Source organism: Schistocerca piceifrons, chromosome 7 (genome assembly GCF_021461385.2).
Source record: "Schistocerca piceifrons isolate TAMUIC-IGC-003096 chromosome 7, iqSchPice1.1, whole genome shotgun sequence".
Classification (NCBI taxonomy): domain Eukaryota; kingdom Metazoa; phylum Arthropoda; class Insecta; order Orthoptera; family Acrididae; genus Schistocerca; species Schistocerca piceifrons.
Window position 1 is genome coordinate 212,435,619 of NC_060144.1, and position 13,991 is coordinate 212,449,609.

The 13,991-nt window shown below is 41.8% G+C and overlaps 1 protein-coding gene across 1 annotated transcript in view; it reads left to right on the forward strand.

Annotated features, from left to right (window-relative positions):
- The window catches only part of LOC124804937 (protein farnesyltransferase/geranylgeranyltransferase type-1 subunit alpha), an 83,660-nt gene that overhangs the window by 7,062 nt on the left and 62,607 nt on the right, over nt 1–13,991 (forward strand). Inside the window, exon 2 of the mRNA XM_047265318.1 lies at nt 767–890. Coding sequence (XP_047121274.1) covers nt 767–890 — 124 coding nt within the window. The remainder of the gene's footprint in view (nt 1–766; nt 891–13,991) is intronic.

Sequence of the window (13,991 nt, forward strand, 5' to 3'; positions counted from 1 at the left end):
AGTGCTGCTGGATTTGACACTCTGCATACAACACAGGGACTTCATTTTGCTCTACAGGATTGTATGCGTACCAAAATTTAGGTATTGGATTTTGATTGAATCTTTTATGTGCAGAGTTTCATTTATTAACTATCTAGCATCATTCCATAGTCAGCCAGAGGTATCTTTGCTTTAATACATCACTGAGGGCCATGTTTTTCATGAAACACACTAAGCCTGTGACTGAATTCCCGCACTTTACTGTGTTAAAGTTGGCTCATTGCTTATTTCTGCTTTTGAACATCTGAAGAGATCTTTTGTACTACTTCAAGGTTAACCAGTATTAAGCTTCTGTAGATTATAAGGTGAGATTTTTCTGTGGTGGTATGATCTCTATCTGCCAGAAATTACGATTTGCCTCATAGTTTGGATGGTCCCTCTTTCACTTTCTTGATTCCCGCATGCTGGTGGCTGTCAGAACATCAATCACTATGTGATTGACCCTTTCTGGGATTTGGTTGGTCAGCAACTTGCTTGTCACTGGTCCTTAGTAGCCCCTATTGCTGCTTTTTGGACTCTCAGGCTGTTCAGAGACTAATTACAACATGTGGGGCTTCACAGTCTATTGAATACCCAAAGCTGGAGAACACACAGTTTTTTAATTGTAATCACCTGTGTGTTGACTAATCTGTGTTTGTCACACTAATATTTATGTTGTAATTTTTACAAACAGTAGTACAACATCCTTCATTGTACACATGTTCATTGAAATTCATTTCTTTTGCAGTTGTTGATGTTTATAACTACTTTAGAGCAATCCTGAAATCAGGAGAGAAATCAGAGCGAGCCCTGCACCTTACGAAAGATGCACTGGACTTGAATCCTGCAAATTATACTGTTTGGCAGTACAGGTAATTTTTTTTTACTTTGTCGAGATTAGTTTGAGGTCACTGTTAACCTTATGTCTTCCAGGATACACAGTAGGCAGGTAGGTTTGATTTCTTATGGTTGTAATCAGTAACATAGTATGAGATTGTGTTGTACACATGGGGCACATATGTGTTTTGTATGTACTGTATGTGGATTAGATCAGATTAACTTCATAGTTTCTACACCATTTACTTTATACTTTTTACACTATTTGCTGTAATGAGTGAATTGAAGGACTGCTTTGTTTATACATCAGAGAGGAAAGGGACCAGTAAGCAGCAAGGGAAGAAGTGTAATGAATTGTGTGCTTATACATCAATCTGTATATTGAGCAAGCAGTAAAGGAAACAAAAGAAAAATTCGGAGTAGGTATTAAAATTCATGGAGAAGATGTAAAAACTTTGAGGTTCGCCGATGACATTGTAATTCTGTCAGAGACAGCAAAGGACTTGGAAGTGCAGTTGAACGGAATGGACAGTGTCTTGAAAGGAGGATATAAGATGAACATCAACAAAAGCAAAACGAGGATAATGGAGTGTAGTCAAATTAAATCGGGTGATCCTGAGGGAATTAGATTAGGAAATGAGACACTTAAAGTAGTAAAGGAGTTTTGCCATTTAGGGAGTAAAATAACTGATGATGGTCGAAGTAGAGAGGATATAAAATGTAGACTGGCAATGGCAAGGAAATCGTTTCTGAAGAAGAGAAATTTGTTAACATCGAGTATAGATTTAAGTGTCAGGAAGTCGTTTCTGAAAGTATTTGTATGGAGTGTAGCCATGTATGGAAGTGAAACATGGACGATAACTAGTTTAGACAAGAAGAGAATAGAAGCTTTTGAAATGTGGTGCTACAGAAGAATGCTGAAGATAAGGTGGGTAGATCACGTAACTAATGAGGAGGTATTGAATAGGATTGGGGAGAAGAGAAGTTTGTGGCACAACTTGACTAGAAGAAGGGATCGGTTGGTAGGACATGTTTTGAGGCATCAAGGGATCACAAATTTAGCATTGGAGGGCATCGTGGAGGGTAAAAATCGTAGAGGGAGACCAAGAGATGAATACACTAAGCAGATTCAGAAGGATGTAGGTTGCAGTAAGTACTGGGAGATGAAGAAGCTTGCACAGGATAGAGTAGCATGGAGAGCTGCATCAAACCAGTCTCAGGACTGAAGACCACAACAACAACATCAAGTAGCTGTATGCAATGTTGTATTTGCCAAAACAAGTATAGCACCCAACATCCAAGGTAGCAGGAAGTGAACCCCCTACTACAGATAGGTAGTTGCTGTACAAGGTAGCTGTCTTTTACACTAATAACTGATGTGCTCACAGGGCATTATAACTGAAACACAAGTAATGTGTGCAACACAAAATAAAACAAGTAAGGACAGCTGACAGCAATGATCCCCCTTCAATTTACAAAAAATAATTAACGTTTATTAACACAACAAACAATGAAATACTGAGCTTTTAGTGATGAGTGATGCATGACTCTGTAGTTGGAGCTGTAACACTAATCTGATTTTTATCACAGTGAATGAGAACTATCCAATGTAGAGGTTCTCAAACTTTTTTGGTGACAGAACCATTTTACGATGCTAAATATTTTACAGAGGCCTAAAATGTGCATTGATGTTCATTCTTTAATTATAATCGTTTAATGAAAATAGTACAAAATAGATGCATTATACACTACTGAATTCTACAGCAATGTACAAAACAACACACAATAACACAAAACATAAAATAACCTTATATTAGTTCCACTGGTAATTGATAAAATTATTTCCATTTAATGGGGAGTATGAAGTTTTTTTTTTATTTTTGACCAAATGTTTAATGCCAAGCTTGATAGAATGGAGTTGAAGCCCCATGTCACATTCAGCATCCAGTCTGTTGGAGTATTTTGTCTTTGTAGCTGTATATGCTGATTGTTTTGTTTCACACAGTTATGTTGTTGGGAACAGGAGAAGAACAGACAGAGCCTGTGTGCAAGTTTTGGTTGTTCATCACAAATGCTACACCAAAAATCGAGTGACATAGTTTTGAGTGATGATACCATGCTTGACTAATGTTGGTTCTAAAAAGGAATCATAGTTTTGTTTGACATATGTATGGCTTCTGAAAATTTGGTTCACAGGAATTCGGAACTCACAAATTCATTTTCAGTTTTGTAATCTGCTTTTCAGGGAAACATGTCGCAAAAGGTGCAGGCATATGGTGGAGACGGACCAATTCTTCAGATATTTTATTTGGTAATTCTGCTCTCGCCATAGAACACATTCAGCATTAAAAAGCTTTCTAGTTATTTTTTGCCAATATAAACACTCCAGAAATCTAATTTCTGCTTTGAAGGCGGTTGTTCTGTTATTAGTATTGAAAACTGTTCTGCTTTCCTTGTAAAGATAAATTTAATTCATTAATTTTTCAAAATATATCTGCCAAAAAGGTTAGTGTGAGCAACCAGGTGACATCTCTCAAATGGTCTTTTAATTTAAAAGAAATATCAGACACAAAAGCTTGTAATTCAGCTCATAGTTTGAATAATCTTGTTAAGGTCTTAGCCTGAGATAGCCATTTAATCTTGGTGTGGAGTAGTAGTGTTTTTTGTCTGCTGCCATAATTGTCACACAATATAGAAAACAATTGGGACTGAAGAGAGTACGATTTAACATAATTGATTGTTTTTACTTCATCACCTAAAGCCAATTTTAGACATGGTGGCATCGTCTTTATTGTGAATGCTTGTCTATGTAGGATACAGTGGCTGAAACTACAGTTCGGTGCTTTACTTTTTATTAGTAGTCCTGCTCTTACTTTTTTACCAGTTATTGCCTTGGCCCCATCAGTATGAAAATCGAACAGTCAAACCAATCGAGTTGGTTTATAAAAAAGAACTTGTTAGTTATGTTAAAAATTTCTTTTCCAGTAGTGTTAGTTGGCAGTGATGTGCACACAAGCAAGTCTTGTTTGAGTGAATGTTATATGGACATCATAAAATTATCAACAAAGTGGCTGTCCAGAACGAGATAATTTGTTTGTGTTGAAGACGTCCAACTAGTTCTTGTTTGGTGTAGCCTGCAAAATCATTAATTTGATACAAAGTGGTGTCATTTGAAGGTTGCACTGTAGAAAGATGCTTTGCAGATTTTTCATCAAGCGTACACTGTTTTATGTCTGCCATAGATGGTTTTATTAAATTCTCAGCATTAGTGTGCATTTTGCCCACTTGTGCAATGCGATAGCTGACCAAATACAATGCCTCCTTTTTTTTTCATTCACAGTTTGAGCCGCATACTTCAGTTATTTGACTTCTTAACAATAGTTCTTTCTTACATATAAAAAATCCTTCATTCTTGTCTTTGCAATTGGGGTGTACAGTTTCTAAATGTTGGCGCATGTTAGCAGGTACCTTGGACTATTAGGAAGTAGCTTGGTACGTAACCTGCAGAGATGTGTGCCATTAGAATCAACATATCTGAGATTGGTGTAAGACTCTTCAGCTTTAGAGACTAGTTGGAAACCTTACTGCGTACAGCCAAGAAACTAGAAGTCATTACAACTCCTTTTCAAATTTCCGTCTTGATTGTAAATCTTTTAGGTTGATGCTGCATCTTTTATGTGAATCACCTTTGAGGTCTTGATGCAAGACTTTTTTGCAACACCTTTAAGCCAATGCTCCTTTCTATCTTTTTAAATGAACAATTTAATTTACAATACAGCAAACGTAAAATAGTGCTGCCAGAAGATGGTGAATTTCACATCTATAATCAATAACAAACATGAATTGAATGTAGTGTAGTCTGCGAGTGGTGTGCAGGTTCACCATGCCAGATTGGATTGCACATTGCAATTACAAACTTAAGTAGGAATTGTACTCTGTGTTGCACTGTGTGGGTTTATGTAGCTGCAGTTGGGGAATCACAGTAGTGAAGCCATGAGTACTTTGAGGCAGTTCGAGGTGTTTGTGCATGAGAGAGGGATGGAGACACTGTAGTGACATCATGGCAGCGTGTGTAGGTGAGACAGCAAGAGAGAGAGAGAGCTAATGTTGAGTCACCATATACGTACTTGTATAACCTGAGAGAGAGAGCATGTCAGCACGGTTACTGCACGTGTGTGCAGTGATAGTTACCACATGCCTGCTTGTACAACCTAAATTCTTTTCAGTCAGTAAAATGCTTCTGGGTTTGAGGCCGCATTGTCATCTGTAAAATTCCGATATTTCGGCGACTGTTGCAAGGCGCCTTCCTCAGGGTGTATTGCCAACTGCTGAATGAGCACTAGTTTGGATACTTATATACTATGGAGGAGTGCAGACGTCCCACATAAAATTGTACAAGGCCAGGAATATCTGTGTACAGGCTAGCAAAGCTTTGTTGTGGGTAAGTATCTGCCACATTCGTGGTAGTCTTGACACAAACGACTTAAAACTGTATGAACTGCACCTCTTTCTGAGTGGGAAACTGGATGAGGATGACTGGCAGAAGGTCAACAGTTTAACCTTCCAACAAGCCACAAGGTCAAATGAAAGTACCACTAGTCTCTAGCTGATGAAGTTTGACAAATTGCAACAGAAAACAACAGATGAAGGACCAATTCTGGACACGCGCTGAACAGTGGTGAACCTCTCCAGCCATACCTTGAGCGCTGCAGCCACAAAAATTTTGGCCAAAGGGATGAACTAAGCAATCGCACCAGAACTAGTACCGAAAGAAGACATTATTGAATCAGTTGAGGCCTCAGTTCATCATCTACCACAACCAGAAGCAGAGAAGATCTGACAAAAAACAGTACGAGTCTTGGCTCATGCAAAGCCTCCGAAGCAAAACAACAGTAAGGAGGAACGTCACGCCATCATGGAGCTGAAGAACAACTCTCAGATAGTGCTAATATAGGCAGACAAGGGAAATGCCACCGTTGTGTTGGACACAGTAGATTGTGACAAGTGGATGGAGGATCTTTTGAATGAACCCATTTACCATAAACTTAAGGGAGATCTGACGGCCAAGATAATGAAATCGATTCAAGCGCTACTGAAGCAAACCAAGATGAATTTTGATACGACCTGAAGACTCATTCCACAAGTGCCACAGGCACCAAGAATATATGATGTACCAAAGATCCACAAAGAAACCTTTCCTTTACGGCCGATAGTGAGTAGTATTAACTCGCCAACCTACAAATTAGCGAAAGAATTGGCTCCGAAGCTTAGACGTTTAGTGAACCGTACAGATTCATACGTTAAGGACTCCACCCATTTTATAGCACTTTTGAAAGAAAAGCATGTATCAGATACGGATCTGATGGTCAGTTTTGATGTGAAGTCTTTGTTCACGAATGTACCCGTGATGGACACCATGAACATCTTAGAGGAACACACGGCACCTGATATCTGTGAGCTAGTGCGCCACTGTTTGACGATCACCTATTTCAATTGGAAAGGGTTTTTATGAGTAGATGGACAGAGTAGCTATGGGTTCCCCTCTTTTGCCGGTCGCAGCAGACAATTTTATGCAAGCGTTTGAAGAAACAGCACTCCAGTCCGCACCATTATGCCCAGAAAGCTGGCTACAATATGTTGATGACACCTTTGTTTTCTGGCCACACGAAGAAGAAGAGCTTCAGAACTTTCCGAACATCTCAACCAGCAGCACAGCAAAATTCACTTTACCATGGAGCTAGAAAAGAATGGGATATTACCTTTTCTCAACATGGAAGTTTACCGTAAGCCAGAGGGGAAGCTTGGACACACAGTTTATAGGAAGCCCACCAACATGGACAGGTACCTGCATGCACCCTCCCACCACCTTCCTACGCTAAAGAATTCGGCCCTGCAAACTTTAACTAAGAGAGCATACAGGATCAGTGATGAACACAACCTGCAAGCTGAACTACAGAACCTCGGGTCCATTTTTGGAACTAATGGCTACAACATGAGGATGATACACAAAACTATGGTGCCGAAGGAGGAGGGCAACAGGGAAATGCAGAAAGAAGCACAGAACACTGTCGTGTTACCATATGTAAAACGGGTTACTGAACGTCTGGGCAAAATTCTCCATTGGGCAGGCATTAAGCCGATTTTTCGTAGCAACAACAAAATAAAAGACATTCTGGGCTCGACGAAAGATACAATTGACAAGTTTCATGCTGCCGGAGTTTACGAAATTGGGTGCGTATGTGGACTGGTGTACGTAGGTGGGACTGGGCGCCCAATAAGCACAAGGTTAACTGAACACAAGAGGTATATCTGCCTCAAACAATACAACAAATCAGCAGTGGCATAACATCAGGAACAGTGCAGGATGAAGATCGAATTTCGAGAGGCCCACATACTGGTGAAACAGCCATTTAGTTTGAGGAGGAAGATTAAGAGAGGCTATGGAAATAACCAAGCGATCCGACAATATAAATAGAGAAGACGGGTAGCGGCTTCCAGTGTCTTGGCTGCCAGCTGTGACAGCTTTGCGGAAGGACAGCTCTTGCAGAGCAACAGGCACGCGGTAGGCCACAGCGGTAGAGGACTGACGCGGCCTAGTCGATACTAGGTAGTTAGTAAACAACCCTATGTTGTAGTCGCCGCTAAGTCTCCTATTTGCCGATTTCAGCCAATGCAAGCAGTAAAGGAAACTCCAGTGGAAAATGCCCATTTCCGCCAATGATGACACGCAGTGCAAAGGCCAATAAAATGACCTCCTAATACCCTTCCTCCTCACCCTCACATCCAATGACAGCACTCCTCCACAGTATGTAAGTATCCAAACTAGTGCTCATTCAGCAGTTAGCAATACACCCTGAGGAAGGCCCCTTGCAACAGTCACCGAAATGTCGGGATTTTACAGATGACAATGCGGCCTCAAACCCAGAAGAATTTTATTGACTGTGACAGTGGCCGCAGAAGCCTACGTTTACAACTAAATCCTTTTGTTTGTAGTTTTTGATCATAGCATTATTGTAGGGTTATCATCATGTTTGTTGCCCCATTTTTGGCTTTTACCCACTTGAAGAAAAAATAACTTTTATAAAAAACATTCTCAGTGTGTGAAAGACTTGTTGTACTTCGTTCTTTAGGTTGATATTATTTTGGCGGAGCCCTCCCAGATTCCTCAGAGAGTCCCAAGGCTTTGTGGAGCACTCTTTGAGTATTTCTGATCTACTCTATAGAAGTTCAGCCTGATGATCAGTGTAGGCGAGTGTTGCTGGCAATCTGTGCATATTGGAACTGTCTGCAACTTTTGCACACAATGAACTGTGACAGGATTTGCAGCTGTGTGGACTGATGAACTGCAACTGGCTAAGGGTTGCTGTGTGTACATATGTCTATTCTTGGTGAAAGCAGAAAGTAGTTCCTTGTGTCAGTGCCCTCTGTGTGACTGCCATCACTATAGGTGGAAGTGAACACTTTGAAGGTCTCATGGTGGAGGCATAAACTAGCTACACGTTGAGCACCATCTGTGTGGTGGCAGATTGGAACTGAGTGGTACGTGGCACGGAGATTGCCTGCTTGGTGGTGCCCTCTGGTGTTTATTGCTGCATACCATGTCTATGCAGCATATAGTAATGCATATTTTAGTGTTTTTTTCTAATTAGATGTTAAACATTTGAGGTAGAAATAGGAGCCCAGCACAGATTTTCACAAAAGTTTACTGATGTCATGCTGTACCTCTGAGCAATTAATTAGTTAGTTGTTCATTTCTCCATAGATCATTCACAAAATGTCAAACATAGCCATTAATTCTTAATTGAAAATGGAAATAATTTTTGAAAAAAATAACTAATTAATGCTTACAGTAATATTATCTTATAAGAAAAATACTTTAACGCCATCCCTCTCCCCCTCCATCTCCCCCCCTCCCCCATCTCACTTCACTGGCATCAGGGCCTCGGCAGTACTTTCAGCATTTTATTGAGTTATTCGTGTTGTCACCTAGGCCCATCTGAAAAAGCTGAGTCAGCACCTCACTACCATGATGAGATGTTGAGCTCCTGAAAGTGCAAAAAGATCAGAATTGTCTGTCAGATACTGGGCACAGGATTTTACAGAAAGAAATAGTAAACTATGACAGTTTTCTGTAAATAACAGTTGTTTACTGATAAATAATGCTAATTTTTTACCATTCCATACTGTGTTATCTAAATAATGCTCAACTTTCTAGTACAGATGTAGGAAAGTTCTTGTAGCGTGTAAATACTTTAGGATTAAAGGGGACCACTCACTGAAAAGTAGAAATGTTGAGTTGTCAATAGACACATACAAAAAGAGGGAAAACTTCCTAGCTTTCGGAGTTATTCTTTGATGAGCCAGAGTGTGTGTGTTTATATATATATATATATAAAAAAACAAAGATGATTTGACTTACCAAATGAAAGTGCTGGCAGGTCGACAGACACACAAACAACCACAAACATACACACAAAATTCAAGCTTTCGCAACAAACTGTTGCATCATCAGGAAAGAGGGAAGGAGAGGGAAAGACGAAAGGAAGCTCTCCCTTAAAACCCACTTCCTTTCGTCTTTCCCTCTTTCCTGATGAGGCAACAGTTTGTTGCGAAAGCTTGAATTTTGTGTGTATGTTTGTGGTTGTTTGTGTGTCTGTCGACCTGCCAGCACTTTCATTTGGTAAGTCAAATCATCTTTGTTTTTAATATAATGGAAGGAAACATTCCACGTGGGAAAAATTATATATAAAAACAAAGATGAGGTGACTTACCGAACAAAAGCGCTGGCAGGTCGATAGATACACAAACAAACACAAACATACACACAAAATTCAAGCTTTCGCAACAAACTGTTGCCTCATCAGGAAAGAGGGAAGGAGAGGGGAAGACGAAAGGAAGTGGGTTTTAAGGGAGAGGGTAAGGAGTCATTCCAATCCCGGGAGCGGAAAGACTTACCTTAGGGGGAAAAAAGGACAGGTATACACTAGCACACACGCACATATCCATCCACACATACAGACACAAGCAGACATGTCTGCTTGTGTCTGTATGTGTGGATGGATATGTGCGTGTGTGCTAGTGTATACCTGTCTGCTTGTGTCTGTATGTGTGGATGGATATGTGCGTGTGTGCTAGTGTATACCTGTCCTTTTTTCCCCCTAAGGTAAGTCTTTCCGCTCCCGGGATTGGAATGACTCCTTACCCTCTCCCTTAAAACCCACTTCCTTTCGTCTTCCCCTCTCCTTCCCTCTTTCCTGATGAGGCAACAGTTTGTTGCGAAAGCTTGAATTTTGTGTGTATGTTTGTGTTTGTTTGTGTATCTATCGACCTGCCAGCGCTTTTGTTCGGTAAGTCACCTCATCTTTGTTTTTATATATCATCTTTGTTTTTAAATATATATTTCCTACGTGGAGTGTTTCCCTCTATGATAACTCTATTATATATATATATATATATATATATGAGGTGACTTACCGAACGAAAGCGCTGGCAGGTCGATAGACACACAAACATACACACAAAATTCAAGCTTTCGCAACAAACTGTTGCCTCATCAGGGAAGAGGGAAGGAGAGGGGAAGACGAAAGGAAGTGGGTTTTAAGGGAGAGGGTAAGGAGTCATTCCAATCCCGGGAGCGGAAAGACTTACCTTAGGGGGAAAAAAGGACAGGTATACACTCGCACACACGCACATATCCATCCACACATACAGACACAAGCAGACATATTTAAAGACAAGGGAGCTTCAAGGAATCCTCAGAACCTTAGGCCCCCTGCAAAACCTTTCACCTGACTCCATCAACCTCCTGACCCCACCGACACCCCGCACCCCTACCTTCTACCTTCTTCATAAAATCCACAAACCCAATCATCCCGGCCGCCCCATTGTAGCTGGTTACCAAGCCCCCACAGAACGTATCTCTGCCTACGTAGATCAACACCTTCAACCCATTACATGCAGTCTCCCATCCTTCATCAAAGACACCAACCACTTCCTTGAACGCCTGGAATCCTTACCCAATCTGTTACCCCCGGAAACCATCCTTGCAACCATTGATGCCACGTCCTTATACACAAATATTCCGCACGTCCAGGGCCTCGCTGCGATGGAGCTTTTCCTTTCACGCCGATCACCTGCCACCCTACCTAAAACCTCTTTCCTCATTACCTTAGCCAGCTTCATCCTGACCCACAACTTCTTCACTTTTGAAGGCCAGACATACCAACAATTAAAGGGAACAGCCATGGGTACCAGGATGGCCCCCTCATACGCCAACCTATTCATGGGTCGCTTAGAGGAAGCCTTCTTGGTTACCCAAGTCTGCCAACCCAAAGTTTGGTACAGGTTTATTGATGACATCTTCATAATCTGGACTCACAGTGAAGAAGAACTTCAGAATTTCCTCTCCAACCTCAACTCCTTTGGTTCCATCAGATTCACCTGGTCCTACTCCAAATCCCATGCCACTTTCCTTGACGTTGACCTCCACCTGTCCAATGGCCAACTTCACACGTCCGTCCACATCAAACCCACCAACAAGCAACAGTACCTCCATTATGACAGCTGCCACCCATTCCACATCAAACGGTCCCTTCCCTACAGCCTAGGTCTTCGTGGCAAACGAATCTGCTCCAGTCCGGAGTCCCTGAATCATTACACCAACAACCTGACAACAGCTTTCGCATCCCGCAACTACCCTCCCGACCTGGTACAGAAGCAAATAACCAGAGCCACTTCCTCATCCCCTCAAACCCAGAATCCCCCACAGAAGAACCACAAAAGTGCCCCACTTGTGACAGGATACATTCCGGGACTGGACCAGACTCTGAATGTGGCTCTCCAGCAGGGATACGACTTCCTCAAATCCTGCCCTGAAATGAGATCCATCCTTCATGAAATCCTCCCCACTCCGCCAAGAGTGTCTTTCCGCCTTCCACCTAACCTTCGTAACCTGTTAGTTCATCCCTATGAAATCCCCAAACCACCTTCCCTACCCTCTGGCTCCTATCCTTGTAACCGCCCCCGATGCAAAACCTGTCCCATGCACCCTCCCACCACCACCTACTCCAGTCCTGTAACCCGGAAGGTGTACACGATCAAAGGCTGAGCCACGTGTGAAAGCACCCACGTGATTTACCAACTGACCTGCCTACACTGTGATGCATTCTATGTGGGAATGACCAGCAACAAACTGTCCATTCGCATGAATGGACACAGGCAGACAGTGTTTGTTGGTAATGAGGATCACCCTGTGGCTAAACATGCCTTGGTGCACAGCCAGCACATCTTGGCACAGTGTTACACCGTCCGGGTTATCTGGATACTTCCCACCAACACCAACCTATCCGAACTCCAGAGATGAGAACTTGCCCTTCAGTATATCGTCTCTTCTCGTCATCCGACAGGCCTCAATCTCCGCTAATTTCAAGTTGCCGCCACTCATACCTTACCTATCTTTCAACAACTTCTTTGCCTCTACACTTCTGCCTCGACTGACATCTCTGCCCAAACTCTTTGTCTTTAAATATGTCTGCTTGTGTCTGTATGTGTGGATGGATATGTGCATGTGTGCGAGTGTATACCTGTCCTTTTTTCCCCCTCAGGTAAGTCTTTCCGCTCCCGGGATTGGAATGACTCCTTACCCTCTCCCTTAAAACCCACTTCCTTTCGTCTTCCCCTCTCCTTCCCTCTTTCCTGATGAGGCAACAGTTTGTTGCGAAAGCTTGAATTTTGTGTGTATGTTTGTGTTTGTTTGTGTGTCTATCGACCTGCCAGCGCTTTCGTTCAGTAAGTCACCTCATCTTTGTTTTTATATATAATTTTTCCCACGTGGAATGTTTCCCTCTATTATATTGATATCATTAATTTGAATCCAACAATTACGTTTGTTATTGTCACTGTTGCATTTCGAAATCTTTTCTGTCGTCTTATTTTCCTCTTTGTGTTTTTGCCAGTAGTTTCACTTTGTATTCACCTTCTCCTTTTTACCGTAATCTGCTATACTATTTTATCCCGCCTATATATACTCAATAATATGTAACCCACTTCCAAACCATAACCAAAAAAATATTTTTGCCGCCTTCAGCACTACCGCCGCTATAATATCCACCGTTTCTAGTTCACAAACAGTTCCTTTCAGCTTTTAAACAACCATTTCGGCCAGTTCTAATAACTTTCGCTTTATTTCCATTTCCGTTTTTCCCACATCACTTATAATTTTTAGCCGCTTCCCACAGGTTTTAACGTCATTATTTCTTCGTCAGACAATTGTTAGCCTCATTTTCATAATCTGCCACCACAATACCACTCCTTTTAATATACTACACGCAGTTTTTTCGAACTTTTCCTGAATTTCTCTGTCCTTTAATGTGTTTTGGCGGCAACACAACCACCTAACCTTTATGCACATCGTTGTCTACCAACCCAAGTCCAACACAGCCCAGCTGTAACCAACACCTTTTCGCCTTTTTTCATTCCAGATCTCCAGTTACTTTCCGGTTCACCTTTATCTCTCCCCATATATTTTTATTTTCATTTTCATTTCACCTCATGTTACACTTTTCACCTTCTAATACCATGTCACCCTCACAACACCCCCACAACGACCCCATTAAGTTTCATTTACATTCCCTCCGCAAACATGCCTTCGCCCTAGCCAGATTACGCTCCCATATTCTATTTTCTCAGGCTTGTCTGACATTTGGCATCACCCCCAAAGGCCTCACACTTAAAGTTCCCACCTCTGGCTGCAACCCTTCCTTCCATCAGTCCCTATACCAGTTCCAAACTGAACAATCCATTGCCCTCACCCACCTAATCCTTCACCTACACATCAACTCAGCCAATGAACACACCCGTCAACTCCTGTCCTTAATAAAAGTCCTTAATCTTTCCTCTCCCACATCCACACCGGCTGTTCAGAGCTTCCTCCTACAGGCCAACCGTAAATTAGAACAGCATGCCACCCTCCACCTCAAAAAGCTATCCAATCTCCTGGTTTCCCACCTCCGGAAAGGCAACTCACTCACCCTTCACAACCTTTCCAGCAAACCTCAACCTCCTCTCATTGCACACAAACCCAGTCTCTCCCATCTACTCAATCTCCCACTTCCAGCTCCACTCCCTCCAAAACCTCA